Raw genomic sequence first — 20640 nt, forward strand, 5'->3', positions numbered from 1 at the left:
TTAATAATGTAGAAACGAACGAACATAAGGCAGAGCGCGAACGCCGGATAATAGAATGTCGAACGAGTAACGATTTACAAATGGTTAGCATACGAATAATATAGGAAAATTGGTAGAACGTTAATTACGATAACGAGGACGAGCGTGCCATTCTAAAATGTCGCGAAACGCTAAGAGTAATATTCACGATAAGTGGAGCGCGAGATGGAGCAGTGATTTCGGCGCGTTTGTAATACCGCAATTACTTGCGAAGGATTTGACAACGTCCCAAAGATGTTGCAATATCCGAAGTCTGCCTTTCTTGTTGTTATCAATCGAAATTACTACTACGAGCTACGAACTTTCGTGTTCGCGAGTTAAAGTTCGAGAAAAGAAATAACCGACTTAAGAAGGGTAAGAATGAAAATAGCGAGGGTAGTGAATGGAGAGAGAATCGAAGGCCGCAGCTTCCATTCTGGATGTGGCCTTCGAGAACCCCAACCTCCATGAAAATCAATGTTAGCCGCTGTGGTCTCGCGCTACTAGCCGTTCCGATAACGTCTTCCTTTCGCTCGTCCTCGCTCGTTCCGCTCACCGATCCCTCTTCTGAGCTTCCTCTCTCTCGCTCTCGCTCTCTTTCTCTTTCTCTTTCTCACCCTTTTATTCTCTCTCGCTCTCTCTCTTAGGATCTTCCTAAAAATACATCCAACGCGTGTACGCCTCTAAATGTATGCGCTTGGCAACCTTTAGCGTCGCGTCGGTCTCAGTCGTCGGTTTGTAAGAACGACGCTCGAGAATCTATTATTAGCCTTAATGCGGCCACGATAAAGCCAGCTTTCAATTTTCAGAATGTCATAAGTGAGAAGTAACCAAGTAAGTACCTCCGAAGGGCATAGAACGAGAGAAAACGAACCGTACCGTGAGAACCGGCATGGCGACGAACAAACCACCTGCTTGACTGCCTTACCGAGCCGAGTCGAGCCGAGTAAAACCGAACCATGTCCACGCCAAACACACGACTTTGTCCGTCCCATGAACAATATTTTCCCTTCATATTTTTTCCACCTACGATAACGATATTTGACGGCGACGTGCTACAAACGATGCATATAATGCGCTTAACGACCCCTTAAGCCGTTCGCTTTTTGCCCCCACGATAACGCGGTTAGATACATTTTTTCTCTAGCCATTTTGCCGGAAACCACGCACCTACCTTCTTTATGCTCGTTAAATTATGTCACGGAACGTTGTTGTTTTTATTTACTTTTTTTCTCCACTGTGTATATATATATATATATAAATATTTTTTCCCGCCTTAAATTGCAACATCGAAAATTGCCGCTAGGATTCATTTTCTATAACGAGAAATCCCTCTCATTTAAATTTTACATCCCACCCGTTCGATCCATTTTGCTCATTTGCTTTGTCTCTCCTAATTGAAATTATATGTACCATACATAAATATGATAGACATTTGATAATACGTTGATATAATTTCATTTTGAATCTCTCCGTTCCGAGCGAGAACGATAACTCGCAATTAGCGCCTCATTTATTGGATCGAAATAAATATTCCATTTAATGAGCGAAACTCGACGTTACGTGTTTCATAGATCGCAATCAAATTTGTAATGACGTGTCGACATATGTGTTCTTTAAAATTGTTCATTTTAGTTCAAGCACAGCATTGTTCATTTTTTTTTCAACGTCTCGCACTCAATGCACACTCAATGCTACTACGGCTTTCGGCTTATGTCGGCTCGTCGATCATAAAACTTGTCATTTTTCCTTTCCTACCATCCAGGATATCGAGAAAAAAAGAACTAATATTTTTCACATCTATGTCGACATGGATAATCGATATCGTTCGTAGGATTCTTTAGAAATTCAAGCTCGAACGATGTATGAGAAAAGGGCAAACGCCCTTTTTCTCCCTCATTTCCGAATCACTATTTAAATTTGAAGGATATAAGCTGGGATATAAGGGAAAAGATACGTTTGCTCTTCCGACCAATTTCAGATCTCTTCTTCGAACCCATCAATATTTACCAACGATATATAATAAATGTATATGACTTAAAACATGACCTTTCTATATAGTCCAACAAAGAAACATTTCTGTTCGATATTTCCTCGATTCGTCAAACAATATTTAATACGTTTTATATGTTTGCTCGAATAAAAATACATAAAATTACTACTCTTGTGTTATATACTGTGTATATGATTACGTTACAAAAGAAATTTTTTCTAATTGACCGATAAGATCGTTATATTTGAAGTCATTAGGTGCATTATTAAATGTTTCCAATAATTTCAATCTTTCTGAACTCTTTCCGGTATAATATAACTGAAGTTCGTTAGCCAAACATTGTGCTTCCTGACAATTTAAGAAATTTAAATCAAATTCACCGCGCATTAATACTATACCCTTGCTATCTTTAAATTCTGTATAATGCGTCAGCGTTAAACATTCAGGCGCGTTCTCCTTGTGAGTTTGATACCATAAAAGAGACGTCATATAAACTTTATTCCCTTGGAACTGACTTAAAAAGAATTCATAGCCCTGTTTTCTTGGTAATGGTAACAGAAACAAAGGATATTTCTTTCCGCAATCGAATATCCTTTCGTATTGCTGACATTCCATTATCGCGCAAATGTAATCTTTCTGCTTATGATATTCGGTCCAAATTTGTTCAATTTCTTCTTTCGTCTTTCCCTGTATCATATCCATATTCATTATATCGCTTAAACGTGCTTCTTTGGTATCCGACGGCTGTATTACTTTGTTTTTCGCTTTAGCTCGATAGTTACTACACTCTTGTTCTTGTTTTTCTACGATACAAAGAGATACAATTAATCTAATTGTTATATAAATAAACCTGAAATAATAGATATCTGATATGTTAAGATAAAAGTATCGTGACAAAAGAAAAACATCTATCGATCGCATTACGAATACGATAACGATAACAAGAGCAAGCTACACGAAAGCAGACGCATACCTTTTTTCTTTTGCACTTTTTTTTCTTGCTTTTCGATGCGTTCGCTCAATAAATCCGGATTTATTTGTTGAAGTTTTGCGATTTTTTTTGCATACTTATCAAAATACGGATTACTTTTTAAATTTTCTAAAACCTGATCAGTCTTCGTTCGAGATATCATTATTCTAAACGATACAGACACTTTCTTTCCTATGATACAACGCGAACAACGAGATATCGACGAAAACCATAAACTCATTATCAACAAATGTTAACCTCACTTTCTCTACAATCCTATTTCAGAACTTATACATCGCTTATACAAGCATTGCCACCTAATTGCTAGCGCTGCTACTAAACCTTTAAAAATGTTCGCTTCACAGTACTCCTGGCGCCATACAGTGTGTCGACCATAAAGATAAATATATTGTTCGCGCGCTTTATTCGACCAACTTTTAGCGGTCATATACGATTGCTTTATAGAAAGAACTTAAAAATATGACTTACTTTTTATGAAAGTTTTTATGAAGTTCCGCGATGATTCCAAAAGAGCCAAAACTCGAAGTCATCTTCACTCGTATCACAACACTTTTATCAACGATAATTACGGCGAATAACACTGCCTCTACTTCGCGATTGATTCTATACTTTATTTATTATCACATTGCACAAAGACTTGATCTATCAACCATATTGCGCGCGGCCATCGAAAACAAATGCACTGTTGTTTAGATATTAATTAATCGTACTACACTAACTAATGCATACTATACATTGTTTAAAAATAAATTGGAAATTGTCGAAAGTATTAATTGTTTACGTACACCCGTATTACGTGAAAGAATCACGATATTCACTCGTCGGAATATAAGCGAAGACTGACGACTTTCTTTTCACGGTTATTTCTTAAACGTAACAATGCCATGACTTACAAACAACACATGTTAGGAAACACGCTTCGAGGAATCGATAGATATATTGTAAGAAGGTATACGTTAGAAAAAAATATGCTAATTACTAGAAGGACGATACAGATTTCGTGTCAAGCTGGTATCCAGAAAACAAATATGGCGTCGTTTACATCGTCACAATAGTTGAATAATTCCCGCCGAGCATTTGCAAAACATCGCTGTTGATACATCGCTAGTCAATAAAGATATCTCTTTCTTTTTCTATTTTCAGAAAGTAAAGCGTAATATTAAATTTGAAAGCATATAAGAGTCACGAAAAATTTTAACAATAATTATTAGGAAAATATATAACTATTAATTAATAAGTTAACAAAAATGAATTCTCGTTATGCACGCATAGACTCTCGTCGCACAAACGTAATTTCCCTCCTTGCCTACTGTATTGCAAATATATATATATATATGCACGCACACGTACATATATATATATGTATATATAATCAATAAAACGAATAATAATAGAAAATTCATTATTATTTTTTTGAATGTTTTATAAATATAAGAAAAAAAAAGAAATATTAATTCAAATAAATTATTATGATCTGGAAGTAGTTGAGAATCATCCATACATTCTCTAGAAGAAGAAGCTGAAACGATATATATGCGGGAAATAATAGCACGAAATATGTCGAAAGAAAGAAATCTCTGATCTATGTTTTCGTACATTGCTGAGCTATATTAATTCTGAGCATAAACATTGACTCTCTCATCTATATAATTTCTTGAAATATGCCCATTTTTGTAATTCCAAAAAAAAATTATCTTGTTTGCTTCTACACAGACGATGTACACGTGCAAGCATATGAATGCCTGGAATCAAGCTTGATGACAAGCATTCATAAAAAACGTTATATGTATTTGTGTCGTAGACTATAATTTTCTCTCGTACGTATACTTACGTATTCACATATAAATTCATGGAAAAGTCTAGAACTTGATATAAAGTCCAAATGAATTACGTCTAAATGTTAGATAATTTATGTATAATATATCTCTAACAATGTATTGAACACGAAAATGTAATTTATATATTCTTTCAAATTTCTGATTATATATGAATATTCTGAAATTGTAGGTATACGTAATAATTATTATACATGCTTACAAAATAAATAGTATGGATAGAAAAAGAAAGAGAGAGGGGAGAGTAAACGTAGGTAGAAGATAGTGATCTAAAAGTTATCAATTAGAATTAATTTAATCATAGAACTTTTCATATTCAAGGTCTTTAAATTTCCTCATTGTAAGAAAGATAAGCTACGCAGTATCGAGTTGAAGAAGATTGTAACGTATATCATAGATAACAATGTAGAGACAAATTGAAGATTAATTATGCGTATGTTATTCATTTGTTCCATATAAAAAAGATTTTTTTAAATAAATTAGCAAGTGTATATAGTATGATCTAAGGTTATGTTTACATCTTGAGTTTATTATATACTACTACGCAGATGTTTCGTAAGGTTTACGTCGGTAGAAACTTTCTAGATGCTTTAAATGCATCAAGAAAAGCTTCTACCAATCCTTCCAATAGGGTAAGTTTAAAAATGTTTTATGCACATTTATTATTTAGTATTTATAATTACAATTAAGTTATCAATATAGTGCTCTATATGTAGAGTCCACTTCCAAGCACTTTACCATGAAAATTATAAACGTCATCATTTTATTTTAGATAAAAGAATTTCGAGAAAAATTAAACACCCATAGCGATGATATATTAACGGATTCATTTGGAAGACGTCATACGTATCTTAGAATTTCAATTACAGAGCGTTGTAATCTGCGTTGTATGTAATTTTATGAATTTTATTTATGTTTAGAAGGATAAAATTGCTCGTTTCGTATTTATCAAATTCTTTTTGAAACGCAGGTACTTATTGCATGCCAGCAGAAGGTGTAAAATTAACTGCGAGAGATGGAATCTTAAAGACAGAAGAAATAATTAGGCTAGCGGATTTGTTTACCAAGGAAGGCATATGTAAAATACGATTGACAGGTGGCGAGCCTACAGTTCGCAAAGATGTCGTTGATATTGTTGGTAACTATAACAGATTAGGATAAGGTATATGTATGTATTAAAGGGTATAATAAGTATATTCATTGAATACATTTAGCTGAACTAAAGAAGTTAAAAAATTTAGAACAAGTTGCAATTACAACAAATGGCTTAACGCTGACTCGTCAATTGCCGGCTCTTCAAAGAGCAGGTTTAGATGCTTTGAATATTTCACTCGATACTCTTAAAGCAGATCGTTTCGAGCGTTTTACACGCAGGAAAGGATGGGCAAAAGTTATGGCTTCGATAGATTTAGCCGTTCAACTGGGTTATAATCCAGTAAAAGTAAGTTATTTTTTTTCTAAACAACTACAATGCGTAATTGAAAAACGTCTTGCTTTCAATAGGTGAATTGTGTGGTAATGCGAGGCTTTAATGACGACGAACTAGTTCATTTTGTTAATATGACTAAAGATCGTCCACTGGATATACGTTTTATAGAATATATGCCATTTGATGGGAACGAATGGAAAGAAAATAAGATGGTTTCATTTGATGAAATGAAAAAAATTATTAGGCAAACTTATCCTGAATTTCAAGCACTTCCAAATAAAGCGAACGACACGTCAAAGGTTGTTCATTTTTTGTTTAAACAACAGCTAAAATATCGTATTTAATAATTCATTTTTTTAATCTTTAGGCATATCAAGTCCCTGGTTTTGTAGGACAAATAGGCTTCATTACATCAATGACTCATAATTTTTGCAGTTCTTGTAATCGATTAAGAATTACAGCAGATGGAAATTTGAAAGTTTGTTTATTTGAAGGAGAAAGTGAAGTTTCCTTACGAGACGTTCTTCGAAATGAAGGATCAGAGGAAGACTTAAAGAATATAATTCGTAACGCAGTATGGGGAAAGAAGAAGCAGCATGCAGGTATTTGTTTAACAAAGGGATCATTCCCCATTAAATAGGGGAATTCACTTAAATAAGAAATTAATTATTTTATAAAAAGCGATAGCGTTTATACCGTATATGTTTCAGGAATGTTCAATTTATCCCAGATGGAAAACAGACCAATGATTTTAATTGGTGGTTAAATGTAGATTATTCAAACTGAGGATTTATATATATATATATATATATATATATATATATATATATATATACATACGTATATATACATGATATAACTGAAAACAATATATTTCTAATATCTGTACAGACGTTATCGCTATATTAGACAGTTCTTAGTAGCGTAAGAACGTTAATCCAAATTAACGATTAATTCCATTTATTTCGTACAGTTAACCGAAAAGAAAAACTTTATTGTAAAACGCAAATGCAACGTGAAAAACGTAAGATACTTTTAGAAGAAAACTTTGGTTGGCGGAACTACGCACCGTATTCGGATCTCTTTTCTCAGAATCATCGAGTTGCTAGAATGTGTTCTACGCTTTCTCATATAGATGAAACTGGGAAAGCTAATATGGTTGATGTTGGAGATAAAAATGAAAGCAAACGGATAGCAATAGCTAGAGGAGAGATTCATGTAGGACCAATTATAAGTAAATTGATAGCAGAAAATAATGTGAAAAAGGGAGATGTGTTATCTGTGGCACAATTAGCTGGTATAATGGCTGCTAAACATACTTCAGAATTAATACCATTGTGTCATCCTTTAAATATATCATATGTAAATGTATGCTTAACGTTAAACGAAGAATTGCATTTGGTAGAAATTGTAGCTGAAGTAAGATGTACTGGAAAAACTGGAGTAGAAATGGAAGCTTTGACAGCCGTATCCGTAGCCGGACTTACGATTTACGACATGTGTAAACACGCAAGTACTACACACCCGATGAAGATAACCAACATAGAATTAGTATCGAAAACAGGTGGTACAAAGAATATTTATTTACAAAAGTAAATTGGTGCTATACATTGCATAGGTAATGTCGATGTTGAATATTTTTTTAAGTACAAATAATTATACAAAATTTGTATTCGTGTAGAACCGTGTATAACGTATAAGAAAGTTAAGCCATTATTTTTGATAACAATGATTGTTAATATTAATGTATAATATAGAATTTTATACGATAATATTTATCGATGTTCAGGTAATATATACAGTTTGTTATTTTCTATAAATTTTTATCCGTACTTGGAAGGGATAAAAGGAATGTCACAAATGTCTATGAATTGTATATGTATATAATTCTTAATAGACTATATAATATTTATTTTTGATATACGAATAACTCGTTAGTTTTTACTATTACGTTGAACGGCTTTAAAAAGTAAGAAAAAAGCAGCAATTGTAAGATGATGTATCGAAATAAATTATCAGTAATACAAAGGAGAAACGATACGATACGACAGACTTTTAAATCTAAATCCAATTCGAGCACGTATCCAATTCGTTCTACATAGGTATCCCGAATTTCCGATATTATGTTGTCGTCGAAAACATACCGATGCAGAATCGTAACAGAAAGAAACGGCGATAGAAAGATGCATTTATGGTAAACAGTATCGACAGTCGGAAATGTGTCGAAGGAGGTAGATTCGGTGAACGACTTGCGCGATAAACGTTCTTTTTTGAAAAAAAATAAATAAATAAAAAAAAAAAAAACGATATCGTCATACGTGATAGGTCCTTGAGCGCAATCGCAGATGCGGAAAGTACAGCGCGAGCGCGATGCACCTTCAATTCGAGCTTTCAGTCCTCCCCTAAGAGAAGTTACTCTTCAGTACTTCGGATGCTACCGGAGCGCATCGCCGGGAAGATCGTTCTTAAATCGATTTCTTTTTTTTTTTTAAACGACAGAATATAGATCATTTCTTTGCTCGATACCATCTCGAATCGATATTTCTCACGAAACGTTTAAACTCGTAATTTTTTCTTTAATCTCACGCGCGATCCTATTACGGTTAATGATACGGACTTTGCAGGATCGAACGATCGTTCCTCGATCGGTGAAAGTTGAGTTGGCGTCAGTCGCTTATATCGTCGCGGTGAAATGTGCAAAAAAAAGAAATGTCCGTCGACGTTCGTCCTAAGTTCGAAGAGATTTTGTTTCGAGAAGAGAAACGGGTGATCCATTAAAGTATTATTGTACACTTGGCGATAGAAGAGGGAGAGTAATTTTCATTCGAGACGATGCAAAGGATAATTTAAAAATGCCATGCATTCGAGAAAGCTCGGAGATCTATGAGCAAAGATGAACGATAGTCGAGTATAAAAAAAAATGGCACCATTCTACGGCATGGTCCTACTGTTGCTAGGAATCGGTTACCTGTTACACGCGGAACCATCTCTCGGTCATCGCGACATAGGTAGACCAAACATTTTCTCCTTTTAACACTTTCCTTTCTTCGTTCGTCGTCGTATCGAGACGACTAGGCGATCGACTTTGCTCGTGTGCCGTGGCGAAAGTGACGTTGATTCTTAATACGGAACGTTTTTAGCACATACAGGGATAATCGCGGACGACGTTAGATCGAGACGAAGAGGAGATCACGGATACTCGGCTGCCCTCGTACATTTTTACGACGAACCTCTTGAAAACGAGATGCGCAAGCATTATCGTACAAAAAGGCACACATATTTTTCCGATGATCTTCCTCAGAACGTGACGGTTGCCGTCGGTCAATCCGCCGTGTTGTCGTGCCGAGTAGAGAATTTAGAGAACAGGACCGTGAGTCCTTACTTTTACGCTTATTCAACGACATGGGATAAAGTTCGAGCGGGTCGAAAGTTTCAACGTGGAATTTCTTATCTTAGGTATCTTGGATGCGAAAGAAGGACGTAAGGATCCTAACGTCCATGGAGACGACTTATACGGCCGACAAGAGATTCGCTATAATCGGTAAATCGCCAAATTGGGACCTGCGAATAGATACCGTGCAACCCGAGGACGCTGGTATTTACGAGTGTCAAGTTAATACAGAGCCGAAGATGGACAGAGCGGTCAATTTGAAGGTCTTGGGTGAGCGACTTATCAGAAATGAAATATTATGAAATTATCTCTACATCGCTGTAGATTGGTAACTATCACGTTTCTCGTTGCGCAAGACGTACAAGCAAAGATCCTTGGGTCCGAAGAGGTATACGTGAAGAAGGGAAGTAAAATCAGTTTGACCTGTACCGTCGACATGCAGGACGTCCCACCGAGTAACGTGACTTGGTATCACGCGGGTTCGGTCATCGACTTTGATAGTCCAAGGTGCGTCAGACAAAGGAGATAGATTGTAACGAGGGGAAACGCTCGCAATTACAAAGAGACTATATCAAATTCTTACGGTCGATAGGGGTGGCGTTTCTTTGGAAACCGAAAAGGGCAAGAGCTTTACCAAAAGCATGCTGGTAATAACGCGCGCGTTGCTCAACGACAGCGGCAATTACACGTGCTTCTCAAATAAGGCTGCTCCAGCTAGCGTGGTGGTTCACGTGTTGAACGGTGAGATGGATTTCTCTTTGAGTACAAAGAATCTCCTCTATTTTGGATCACGTAGATAAATGTTACGGTATTCGTAGCTCGAGGGAGACGTATATTCGTATTTGAAACGCTTCTATGTCGTCGCTGATATTGGTAAGCGCTTAGCTTGAAATCTGTTCGCAGGAGAACATCCCGCGGCGATGCAACACGGAGGCAGCGACAGTGTCAACAGAAGGATAGTCTTATTCCTCGCTATCGTACTACCGATCGTTATATTTCGGTGAGCGATGCTTCCAGTGATCTTCTATATATCGAACGAACGAGACGTGTTCCTGTAACATACATATACCTAAGAGGATGGTGCGCGGATGGAACTGTGATCGCGAACTTCGATGTGTACCTAATATGTAAAAAATTCACTTTTCTATCGACTTAGAAAATTCCATGTAATCCACTCTACCGACCATTGCCATATAGGAACACGCGCGAACACCCAGCTGACACACGTACACGAACACACACCCTCGAACACGACGCGTATCGCAGCGTCCTATACGATCTTCGTGTCGCTCGTCGTCGCGAAACTCATCGCTGTAGATTAACGTCGATCTATATCATTGCATGTCGATCCTGGAATGTATCATTGCTACGGCCTAATAAATTTCTCTGAAGTCATAATATTAAAATACATTTTCGAAAGTCGTCGAATCGAGAAGGAAAGTGCCATCGCGTCTCTTTGGAGAGTTCAACGATTTCGCGAGTCTCTCGAAACTCGAACTCGAATTTGCAAGTTCGTCTTATAGTCACCTAATTACAAGGGCCTTTCCTTCTGCCGATAATAGCATTATCGTCGACGAATCGGGGTCACGTTCCCAATAATGAAAGGGGAAAGGACAGGCTCGGGGTCGGAATATGCGTTCGTTTTCTCCCACCCTCTCCTTTCTCTCGATCTTCGTTTGCCCGGCTCCCTCCTTCGGCCTCTTCCTGCGACCACACACGTCCCACCAGGGCCGGTACGGATGCTGGCCTCATTTTATGCAAATCACACAGAAGCATCTGTTAGATGCTCACCACGAAACGGAAACTCAGACACATCGGCTATGTAAATTCATGAGATTCTCCTTGTTCCTTGCGCGAGAGACTCGTCGGAGACTTTCCCCTCTACCGGTCAAACTTTGAGCACTCTCCGCGCAAAGTATTCTTTTAATTTAACGTCAACGATGTCTCGTACCGTTTATATAGAAACGACATTTTTCGAATCGCGTTACACCTTTAGGCGCAATAGCTTTTTTTAGGAAATCCTCTTTTACGAAGTTTCCTCGGATTTCTTAAGCGTTGCTAGATGGCTTATCGTCACTTATCGACGCTTACTGCAGTTTCCTCTTTAGTTAATGACATGTTGACCCAGCGCTAATGGATCCCGTGCGATCTGCCTATAATTAGCGGAACACCAAAGACATGCGGTCACGTTGCGTTCTCTATGAGCGAGTTGACCGTGTAAGCTAGATGATCGATAGTGTATCAACGTCATTGTACGACGCTTAAAAATATTCCCCATGGAAAAACGCTTAATACTTTGGCCTTTGGCTCTCGACGTGCTTTCGCCTAACCGTTGATGCATAATTCATATCTGCTCTTTCTGTACTCCGGTAATCATTAGACCGTGCAGTTTTAAGGAATGCAAAAACCGCCCACACTCTCTTACACCCTCGCCTTTATCATGGGGAACATTTTTATGCGAAAGTTCAAAAAAGCAAAGCACTCGTTTCTTTTTCTTTTTTCTGCGATCTCTCTTTACGTTCGTTATAAAAAGTTTTGACAAACGGAGAGACAGACGGGGAGAAGACGGAGAGAGAGACAGAGAGAGAGAGAGAGAGAGAGAGAAAAGAGAGAAAGAGAGAGAAAACACAAAAGAGGACGCAGGATGGAATCACGTATGGGGTAAGGAAAATCCAGTTGAATTATACAAGGAATGCACTATACACGCAAATGTCTCCTTTATTGAGGAGTTTCGCGCGTGAAGCCTCAGCGGAAATTCGGAAGGACACGAGGCGGAAAAGGTCCGTGAATGTAATAAAAGTGTGTACGTGAATAAAATGGCACGAGTCGAATAAGTATGAAACGTTTTCGACAAAACTTGAAAATCATGGTTACCGTGCATTTGCGCGAGCTCCGACGGTCCGATATTTTTTCGCTTTTTTCCTCGACTACGCGTTCTCTTCTGTTTATTTTTATATGTAAACACGAACATAATACTCTAACCCAATAGCGTTTCGCAAAAAATGCTCGATACATTCTCTAGAAGCTTTTATACTTCGTATAATAAATCCGACAATGCAAGAAGGCAATAAGTGAGAGAGAGAGAGAGAGAAAAAGTATTTTTATTCTCGACGTTACGTGATTGCAATTCAGTCTATTTCGCAGATAAATTAAACTATAACCTCGTCTATCCTTTCATTTTATCTGACCCTGTGAATTATCCTAAAGTACATGGAAAGCACGTACGTGACATTTCGCTGGCTTTAAAAATGTCAGACTCGTACGCTATAAATGTAATAATCGTGGAAATGGCCGAAAAATTACGCGCGTAAGATAGGCGAAATTTGTTCTTTTTGTCTTAACGCTTTCTATTAGCTCGAAACAAGTCGAACTTTGATGCGTGTAAAAGCGATTGTTAAAAACTTTTAATATTCCTTTAATACATCTACTTTTCCTTAAAAGGGTCGATCGCGAAATGATTTTTTTATCAACTTTCTCGAGACAGAGTATTCGCGTTTAGGAGTAAGAAAAGAAAAGAAAGGAAAAAAGAATAGAAAGGAAAAAAAGGAAAGAAAAGAAGAGGAGAGAAAAGGAAAACGGTTATCATCGTCGTACAATTCAATCGAGTGCGAGAAAGACAAAACTTTTTGTAAAGTACTTTACGAATTTTCTAACCGTGGAAAAGAAAAGGAAGGGAAGGGGACCGATGGTGGCTGGTTAGAGATGACTGTACCGAACGAGAGTTTTATCGAGTTAGTCGACGAGTTCGACGACACGTTCGCCCAACTTACTTATGGAAGTAGAAATAGAAATACCCGGGAAATCTTACGGATTGTTTATCGACTAGTCTCGAGATTTCTTTGCGCTCGTTGGACTCATTGAATTTCTCTAATACGATAACGATTTTACTTTTGCCAATATGAAAGACTTCTTTATATCTTTAAAATGAATTATAACGAGCGATTAATTTCTATTTCCGTACGATTTTCTTTCGTAATATAAAGAATCTCATTTTCCAGGTAAAGTACTTTATAGAGATCCATGGTTGAAAAAAGTTTCTTCCAACGTCGTCGACTATGAGCTGCGAGTACAAACTCTCGGTCTTTTAGCGCGACTCTCTTTATCCTTACCGAAACAAACTTTTCAAAGCGACTACTTGTTATGACAAGGCGATTAAAAAGTCGAGAATTCGTGCTGTTGAATTCAAAGAGAATATTTCAGAATTGTCAGCTAACGCTCTTTGAAGAAGGAAATGGATTTTCTTATTTGAATAATTTCTAATGAAATAATTTCTAATTTGTATCAACGACGAGACGGTAACAAGTCGTTAAGAATCGTACGATTGAGAGCTAATTTTACTTCCTTGCTCTCTTCAGGTTGTTCTTCTCGTTCGTAAAAAGTTTTTAGACGGACGTGAATTTTTTGACAAGCGTTTAGCTATTCGACCGTCAATATGAACTCGACGACCAACAAACGAAACATTCGCTTAGTTTCGAAGCAATCCCTGGCCAAAAACGAAGAAGGACTTCGTCATAACAATTCTAAATCAGTAATGTTGGCTTAGGTTATGTACACGTGCTTTTTCTAACGGGCATTGGTATAAAATATAAATCCTTGCGTATACTTTAACGCAGGACGTTTCGTAACAAGAGTTCTTTGTCGAGAACTTGTAAAAGCTTATGAAATTAAAGAGGAACGCGCGTTAAGAGATACAGGCGTCTCGTAACGATGCGTCGGTATCGCTTGCGAGTTTTGATTATTTTTCTTTTTTGTTTTCTTTTTCTCTCTTTCTCGATAAAGTACCAAGACCGAAGAAGAACGTTCGATTCTTCTTCGTCGATCGATACAATTCCTACCTGACTAAAATGCTCTCTTGTACGACGTCTGCAGGATAAGAGGAAAAATTTGTCGAAATTGTCGATCGTGCCCACTACGAGTCGTTTTTTATTTCAATTGCGAGGAAATAAATTAAAGGTGAGTATCGACGAAGGTCACCGAGAAGCAGGAAGAAATAACAACAGAGGACGCAATCGAAATGTCTCTTATGTCTATATACACAGATACCAGTATATCAAAACACGTATCGCCTGGAACCCTTCAGATCTTTTAGTGCCAATACGGTCGACAATATTATTTCTGCCGTGATGGAAAGTAAATTATCGCTCCTCTCGGTCTACCATCCGGATAATGCATCCAAGTTATCTATGGAGATTTCCAACGACGTCTACAGAGCGATCAACAAGAAAGATTACGATAGGTATAAAATACGAATAAATATGAATAGAGGAGCCGAAAAGACGCGAAAGGAGAGGGAAAAGACGTCGTTAGTTCCTAATTTACGTATACTTGTACATACATTTCATTTCTCCGTTCTCTCCTCGCAGATGTAAAATAGTGGTACAAGTGACTATCGTGCAACGTATGTGGCAAAGCGTACATTCCGCCTTTCAGTGCCTCTGGGACGCGGAACGTGACAATTACTCGTACTACGTTTTCGAAAATGCTCACATATACGCGTGGTGCTGCGTGTTCGGTCTTTACTACGAATGAAAACGAAATTTCCTGTCTCTCTCTCTCTCTCTCTCTCTCTCTCCCTTCTCTCTCCCTCCTCCTTCCCTTTCCACCCCTCCCCTCTCTTTCTACGTCTCTTTCTCTCTTCCTCTCCGTGTATTTCTCCAGTTTCAACCTTTGCGACGACCCGTAAAGACCGCCTGATATTACCGAGCAACGAAGAGCAGGTGTCCCTTTGTCCTTTTCCGCGCACGACTCGCATATTTTCCTGTTATGTTTATTATTGCGCGAGCAAGATCGACGAAAGACGCCACGTACTTTCGTTCTTGATATACGCGTTCGCAAAATCGACGTCCGATCGTTTAAAAGTTACTCCCGAAAACTATTTCGTACGTTGCTCTCTTTTCCTCGGCGATATTTCCCAGTGACATTATTCCCTTATGTCCGAAATACAATGAACCCCCGTTGAAGTCTCGATCGATTATACCTATGAAGTAACTAATATTAATATTTATTAGTTTCGTAACTTTCCGTACTAGCTCCGAACGCCGTTGGCGACGTGACCGAGCCATATACCTCCCTTTCGGACTCTTCGACGAATGATTTATCGAAAAACTTTCAGCTCTGGCTCGTCTTCTCCTCGTCGGAATAATAGTCGGCGATTTAAAGTTTTGGAAACACGCCCGATATTTTTATAGATATTCATCGGAGTTATCGGGACACGACATGCTAGACCGGAGAATAATGGAAACGTGGCTGCTATGAGCTAAACGAGAAACGAGCCGATCTCTATTACCCTGAAAATGATAGCGATTCGATGAGAGCTACTGGAAGAAGAAAAAAAAAAAAGCAAGAAAAAATAGAAATCCCTTTTTTCCTTTCCTTTCCTTTACTTTCCTCGCACGTACGTTTATCCAAGAATCTTGGAATATTATTTCGAGTTACCTAAGAGTTTAACTTTCTTCGACAAAAAGTGACGAGGAGAGACGATAAGGAGAATATGACTAGGCGACGAGAAAATTTTACTTCATAGAACGAATAATATTTCATCTTTTTGTTCTTTCTTTTTCTCTTTTCTTTTCTTTCTTTCTTTTTTCTTTTCTTTTTTTCTTTTTTTCTTTGGCACGGACGAGGATTACTTAAAGCGACTCTCGTGGATGAGTAAGAATACGAAGAAGAACGGTACAAAAACTCGAGACAATATCGATGTTTTCTTTCTCATCGAAAAAGACGCGAGAACGATGATAAGCAATCGATATTTAATTAACGGCTCTAAAAGTACAAGTTTCTTCTTTTAGCGTCGTCGTATCAAAATTGTTTATCGATAAAATATTGCGATTTATAAGGCGGATATTCGAGTAGAAAAATGTTTTGAAATGACATTCGCCGTCAATAAGAAACGGAAATCAGACGTCGAATCAAACGTACGAAATATATAATCTCGATAGGACGTGCGGGCAACTACATATACGCAATCGTTTTGATGGACGATGCATCAAAACGCACTGGTCGAACTGAATTTTAATCTATCTCCGTACGACTCGACGTTATTTCGCGAACGTTTTATCCCCGCTCTCTCTCTCTCTCTCTCTCTTTTTGTAAAATAAAATCAATGAAAAAGAAAAAAAAATAATAAATAAACAGATAAAAAGTGCAAATGTAAAAGTAGGAAACAACGATCAAATCGTGTGTCATTTCGTAAAGAGCAGTGGAGAGAGAGAGAGAGAGAGAGAGAGACAGACAGACAGACAGACAGAAAGAGAGAGAGAGAGAGAGGGAGAAAGAGCAACCAATGCTGGGTGCATTTCGATCACGTTGATAAAAGCAAAGCGTGAGAGTCCGTTTGAACGGTCAGACGAATTAACGGAGATTGTGTCGGCGATAATATCAGCGCTGTCATTGACTCTACCCGAGGTCATAGATTTTTCGATAATGCGATTACAAGAAATATAAGCCGCGCCTTAATGACCTGGCTGGAAATTAGGGGAAAATGTGTGGCGGCTCGCTCGTAAAATTAATGGTGCAATTTCGACGTCGTACCATGCGGTGACAATATGGGCGAAAGCCATCCTGCTATCTGCCATGTTCTTCGCGATGCCCGCCAGGAAATCGCAAGCTACGCCGCCAACCCAAATATTTACGGGCGCGATCGTTGAGTTGTTCATAGACAAAGTTCGTCCTTTGCTTACGATTCTACGCTCGAACTTTCTTCAAAGCTTCGAAAACGGCTGGGAAACAATGGTCTACTCTCTCTCTCTCTCTCTCTCTCTCTCCCTCCCTTCCCACCGATTCTCTCATCACCGTACGTTCTTACCAATTACCGTACGTTATCTGTACGAGTTTCCCGAAACGGTAATACGTTTACCGTCGATGTTGTGAGTTAAGTATCGTTGATTAAATTCCTTGCTATTCTACGTGAATTCTCAGAAAGACAAAGCTCGATCGACGAAAATATTTATATGTACTTTAAATGACTTATTAAAGAAGATCACGAGCGAGCTAAGACGATTGTCAATTAATCTTTGTCACGCATCGCCATTTGCATCCTCAAAGTTAAATCCCAATTTGTCCCGATTTGTTCTGATTTGACAAGCAGAAATCCGTGATATTTACTTAAACGATTTTTATCTGTTCGATATTTCATCGTTATTTTGGTCGAAATAATTCATCCGAATCAAACAATATATCTATTTGGAAGACGAAACGATAAGCCGTACGTTGTCATGGATTTAGACGATGCATAATATTGTTATTGTTACATTTACGTTATATTAATAGCGACAGATCGTTTTACGATCTAGTAGTAAAGTAATATCCGATATATAAACGATATATTGTATGTAATCTATTATATTATTATGGATAAAATCAATCGTACACGTACTACGATCGAATTTATTAATATCCTCTTAATCTCTCTAGATTACGAGTGCAGGCGATCCGATAAGAGAATAAGAAATCAAACGTAGATTGGCCGCATTTCGTAGAATTCTCGAATCGTTTTCGGCCGCGACTCAAAATCGATCGAGAACGCATATCGAGGAACGTCCTCTTCGTCTTCTTCGTAAGAAAGCGTCACCGACGTCAGGTAACGGCACAATCTATCACCGGCTAAGTTTCCGTTACTGGATTCGACGTAAAATCAATGCCGATCCTCATTTCCATGTAAATTATCTCTGATACCGCAGCATTGAAAATGGAATACGGGCGCGCAGCTTCACGGAAATTTTTTCGATGCAGACACCGAAAAACCTTTTCTCTCTTTTTTTTTCCTTTTTTTCCTCTTTTTTTTCTCCTTTTTTCTCTCTCCCTCTTTTTTTCCTATAATCGAATCGAGCGTGACTAGGTCGACCAGGGCGACGAAGGCGACGATTTAACGAGACCGTAATTAAATTTTATTCGTTAAAAGATCTTGAAAAATATTGTCGAGGTATCGTTTGCAACGTAAATAGATTTTTCTTTGATCGCTGGCTAGCAAGAACTGTGGAAATGGCTAAAACTGGCCATACCCAGGATTACTAGGGGTTGATACGAAACTCGTACATATATATTAGGAAACACGCGATCGAGGAGAAGGCGTGTTCTCTTCCGTCGGCGATGAGCTCGTCTACGCGAGAACAAATAGTTTTAGTTTGCGATGCGAAACTATCAAGGGAATATACGCAAGAAAAGGGGGATGAGAACGGTTTCAGTTGTCGAGAATAAGACGGGCTTCCGGAATGAACGGCACGTCCCTTGGCGATCACTCATGCTTATGACGGTCTGCCTTGTCGCGGTATTCCCGTGTATTCCGATTTCGCGCGTACAGACAACGTGATTCGTCTTTGTCAGATTGGGAACTTTAAAGCCAGCACCTTTTTTTCACCCAGATTTATGCATTTCCCTGCTCCGACCGTTTTACCCACAAATTCGCGTTCTTCTTCGCGAAAAACTGCATTCCGTGCAATCTGCACGGAGTTCCTATGACTTTGTCCTAGTTTTTATTCGCGAGAAAAAACACGTTCTCTGCTCTAGGAATTCTGTAATATCTTACGTTGGAATACTAAAAATCGTTGAAACGTTCACACTAGATTACGCTAGACTACACTAGACTAGAGAGTCCAAACTCCTTTTTTACGTATTTCATAATCTAAGAGAAAAGTATCCAACGATGGCGGCGGCGGCGGCGGCGGCGGCGGCGACGACGACGACGACGACGACGAGAACGACGATATCGACAAAGTTCGAGCAAGGAATAACGTTTTAATTTATGGATCGCACCGATATCGTATCGGTAGAAAGCTCTCAGAAAGCTCGGCGAAGCGAGAAGCGGATGAGGATCGAAAGGTCGAAGAACGAGGATCGATATCTTTTAACGCTGCTCTATTTGTAAGCGAGCTTGTAAATAAAGCACGATCGGTGCAGGATGGATCCAAGTCGATGCGTGTCGTACCAACGGCTCTCTCTCTCTCTCTCTCTCTCTCTCTCTCTCTCTCCTCTCTTTCCTCTTTCTCCTCTTTCCGCTTCCGCCGGCAAACACACTCGAAGCTCTTTGGAAAGCAGGTAGCACTTGAAACTCCAATCGCGTAACCAGCCACGGTTCGCGAAAGTCTGTACCGCGCGCGAGCCTATATTAGATTATTATCCATTAACTCGTATTACCGCGGCCAGCATCACGATTAAATTTTCTCGATAGCGTAGCCGGGAACGTTTCTGCAACGCGCCAGCAGACAGGGCAAGAGCGGCGTCCTTTCAGCGAACGGCAAACAGGAGTAGCAAGCTTGCTTTTCAAGGGTCGCGGCTTTCTCGCGCATCCGGTACCATCATCATCGATATGTATTTACGGTAGCCGCTAAATGAAGAGTTGATAACTTTGATGCGAGAGTACCGAGCTCCTCTACGATAAATTTCCAACCGAGACCCTTCAATTTCTACCCGTATATATTCCAACTAATTTGGCCCTTTTCTTCGAGCAAAACCTTCCTACTCTCGCGCGAATTAGCGCGAACATTTTCGAAAGAAGCTTACGAAATGGGATTTACGTGCGCGTTTACTGGAAATTCTAGAACACGTGCTAACAACGTAATACGAAATATGCTTTTCGGGTATTCGCGAAACGGATTTTTCATTGATCGTTACGCTCGAACGAAACTCATCGTTTCCACGTTCCGTTCGAGATTAGATACGTACGTACGAATGAGGAAACTCGATACTTTCCTCGTTTGGACCAACGAGAAAGGAAAGCGAGGATATTTTAATGAAGCGAACTCGCAGGCTTGACAACGGAAAGACGCTGCAAGGAATTATGCATTCCGCCCTTTTCTCCCTCTCCATTTTCTAACTCCGAAGCGTCGGAGCGAAAGCAGATTGTTTCGTGAGATTGAATCCGCGCGGAAGGGAATGTGGTTTCCTGAGGAAACCGAGCTCGCGTGCCATGCCCGATAACGATAAGTCGGAGGCTCGGCTTAAGGGAAAATAAAGACAAATGGCGGCATTTCGTGAGGGACAAATTGA

At 38.8% G+C, this 20640-nt stretch overlaps 4 protein-coding genes across 12 annotated transcripts; 3 read left to right on the forward strand and 1 right to left on the reverse strand.

Moving 5' to 3' along the window:
* Window positions 1-2002: 2002 nt before the first annotated feature.
* Window positions 2003-3316, reverse strand: LOC127066395 (ATP synthase mitochondrial F1 complex assembly factor 1). Its single transcript, XM_051000081.1, has 2 exons — window positions 2985-3316; window positions 2003-2814 (listed from the first exon to the last, which is right to left on the reverse strand). Exons 1-2 carry the CDS (start codon window positions 3220-3222, stop codon window positions 2207-2209), a joined length of 846 nt encoding a protein of 281 aa, XP_050856038.1. The 5' UTR covers window positions 3223-3316; the 3' UTR covers window positions 2003-2206.
* Window positions 3317-4733: 1417 nt separating this feature from the next.
* Window positions 4734-8311, forward strand: LOC127066391 (molybdenum cofactor biosynthesis protein 1). 9 transcript variants are annotated; one of them, XM_051000070.1, is made up of 9 exons: window positions 4734-5087; window positions 5159-5469; window positions 5610-5724; window positions 5808-5975; window positions 6052-6278; window positions 6341-6565; window positions 6634-6868; window positions 7240-7563; window positions 7672-8311. In XM_051000070.1, the coding sequence occupies exons 2-9, from the start codon at window positions 5386-5388 to the stop codon at window positions 7860-7862; spliced, it is 1569 nt and encodes a 522-aa protein (XP_050856027.1). In that variant the 5' UTR covers window positions 4734-5087; window positions 5159-5385; the 3' UTR covers window positions 7863-8311. The 9 variants fall into 9 exon arrangements, with proteins under 9 accessions (XP_050856027.1, XP_050856026.1, XP_050856030.1 ...); XM_051000067.1 differs by having other exon boundaries at window positions 4737-5087; window positions 5159-5270; window positions 5386-5469; window positions 7240-8311; XM_051000069.1 differs by having other exon boundaries at window positions 4735-5087; window positions 6079-6278; window positions 7240-8311.
* A 274-nt stretch (window positions 8312-8585) lies between these two features.
* Window positions 8586-14668, forward strand: LOC127066394 (zwei Ig domain protein zig-8-like). Its single transcript, XM_051000080.1, has 6 exons — window positions 8586-9274; window positions 9407-9636; window positions 9723-9927; window positions 10014-10164; window positions 10250-10398; window positions 10561-14668. The coding sequence occupies exons 1-6, from the start codon at window positions 9187-9189 to the stop codon at window positions 10659-10661; spliced, it is 924 nt and encodes a 307-aa protein (XP_050856037.1). The 5' UTR covers window positions 8586-9186; the 3' UTR covers window positions 10662-14668.
* On the forward strand, window positions 13360-17923 carry LOC127066211 (dynein light chain Tctex-type protein 2B-like). The gene is made up of 5 exons (XM_050999638.1): window positions 13360-13435; window positions 13656-13723; window positions 14527-14610; window positions 14658-14893; window positions 15021-17923. The coding sequence occupies exons 1-5, from the start codon at window positions 13360-13362 to the stop codon at window positions 15184-15186; spliced, it is 630 nt and encodes a 209-aa protein (XP_050855595.1). The 3' UTR covers window positions 15187-17923.
* The last annotated feature ends 2717 nt before the right edge of the window (window positions 17924-20640 follow it).

This window comes from Vespula vulgaris, chromosome 9 (assembly GCF_905475345.1).
Source record: "Vespula vulgaris chromosome 9, iyVesVulg1.1, whole genome shotgun sequence".
Lineage (NCBI taxonomy): Eukaryota > Metazoa > Arthropoda > Insecta > Hymenoptera > Vespidae > Vespula > Vespula vulgaris.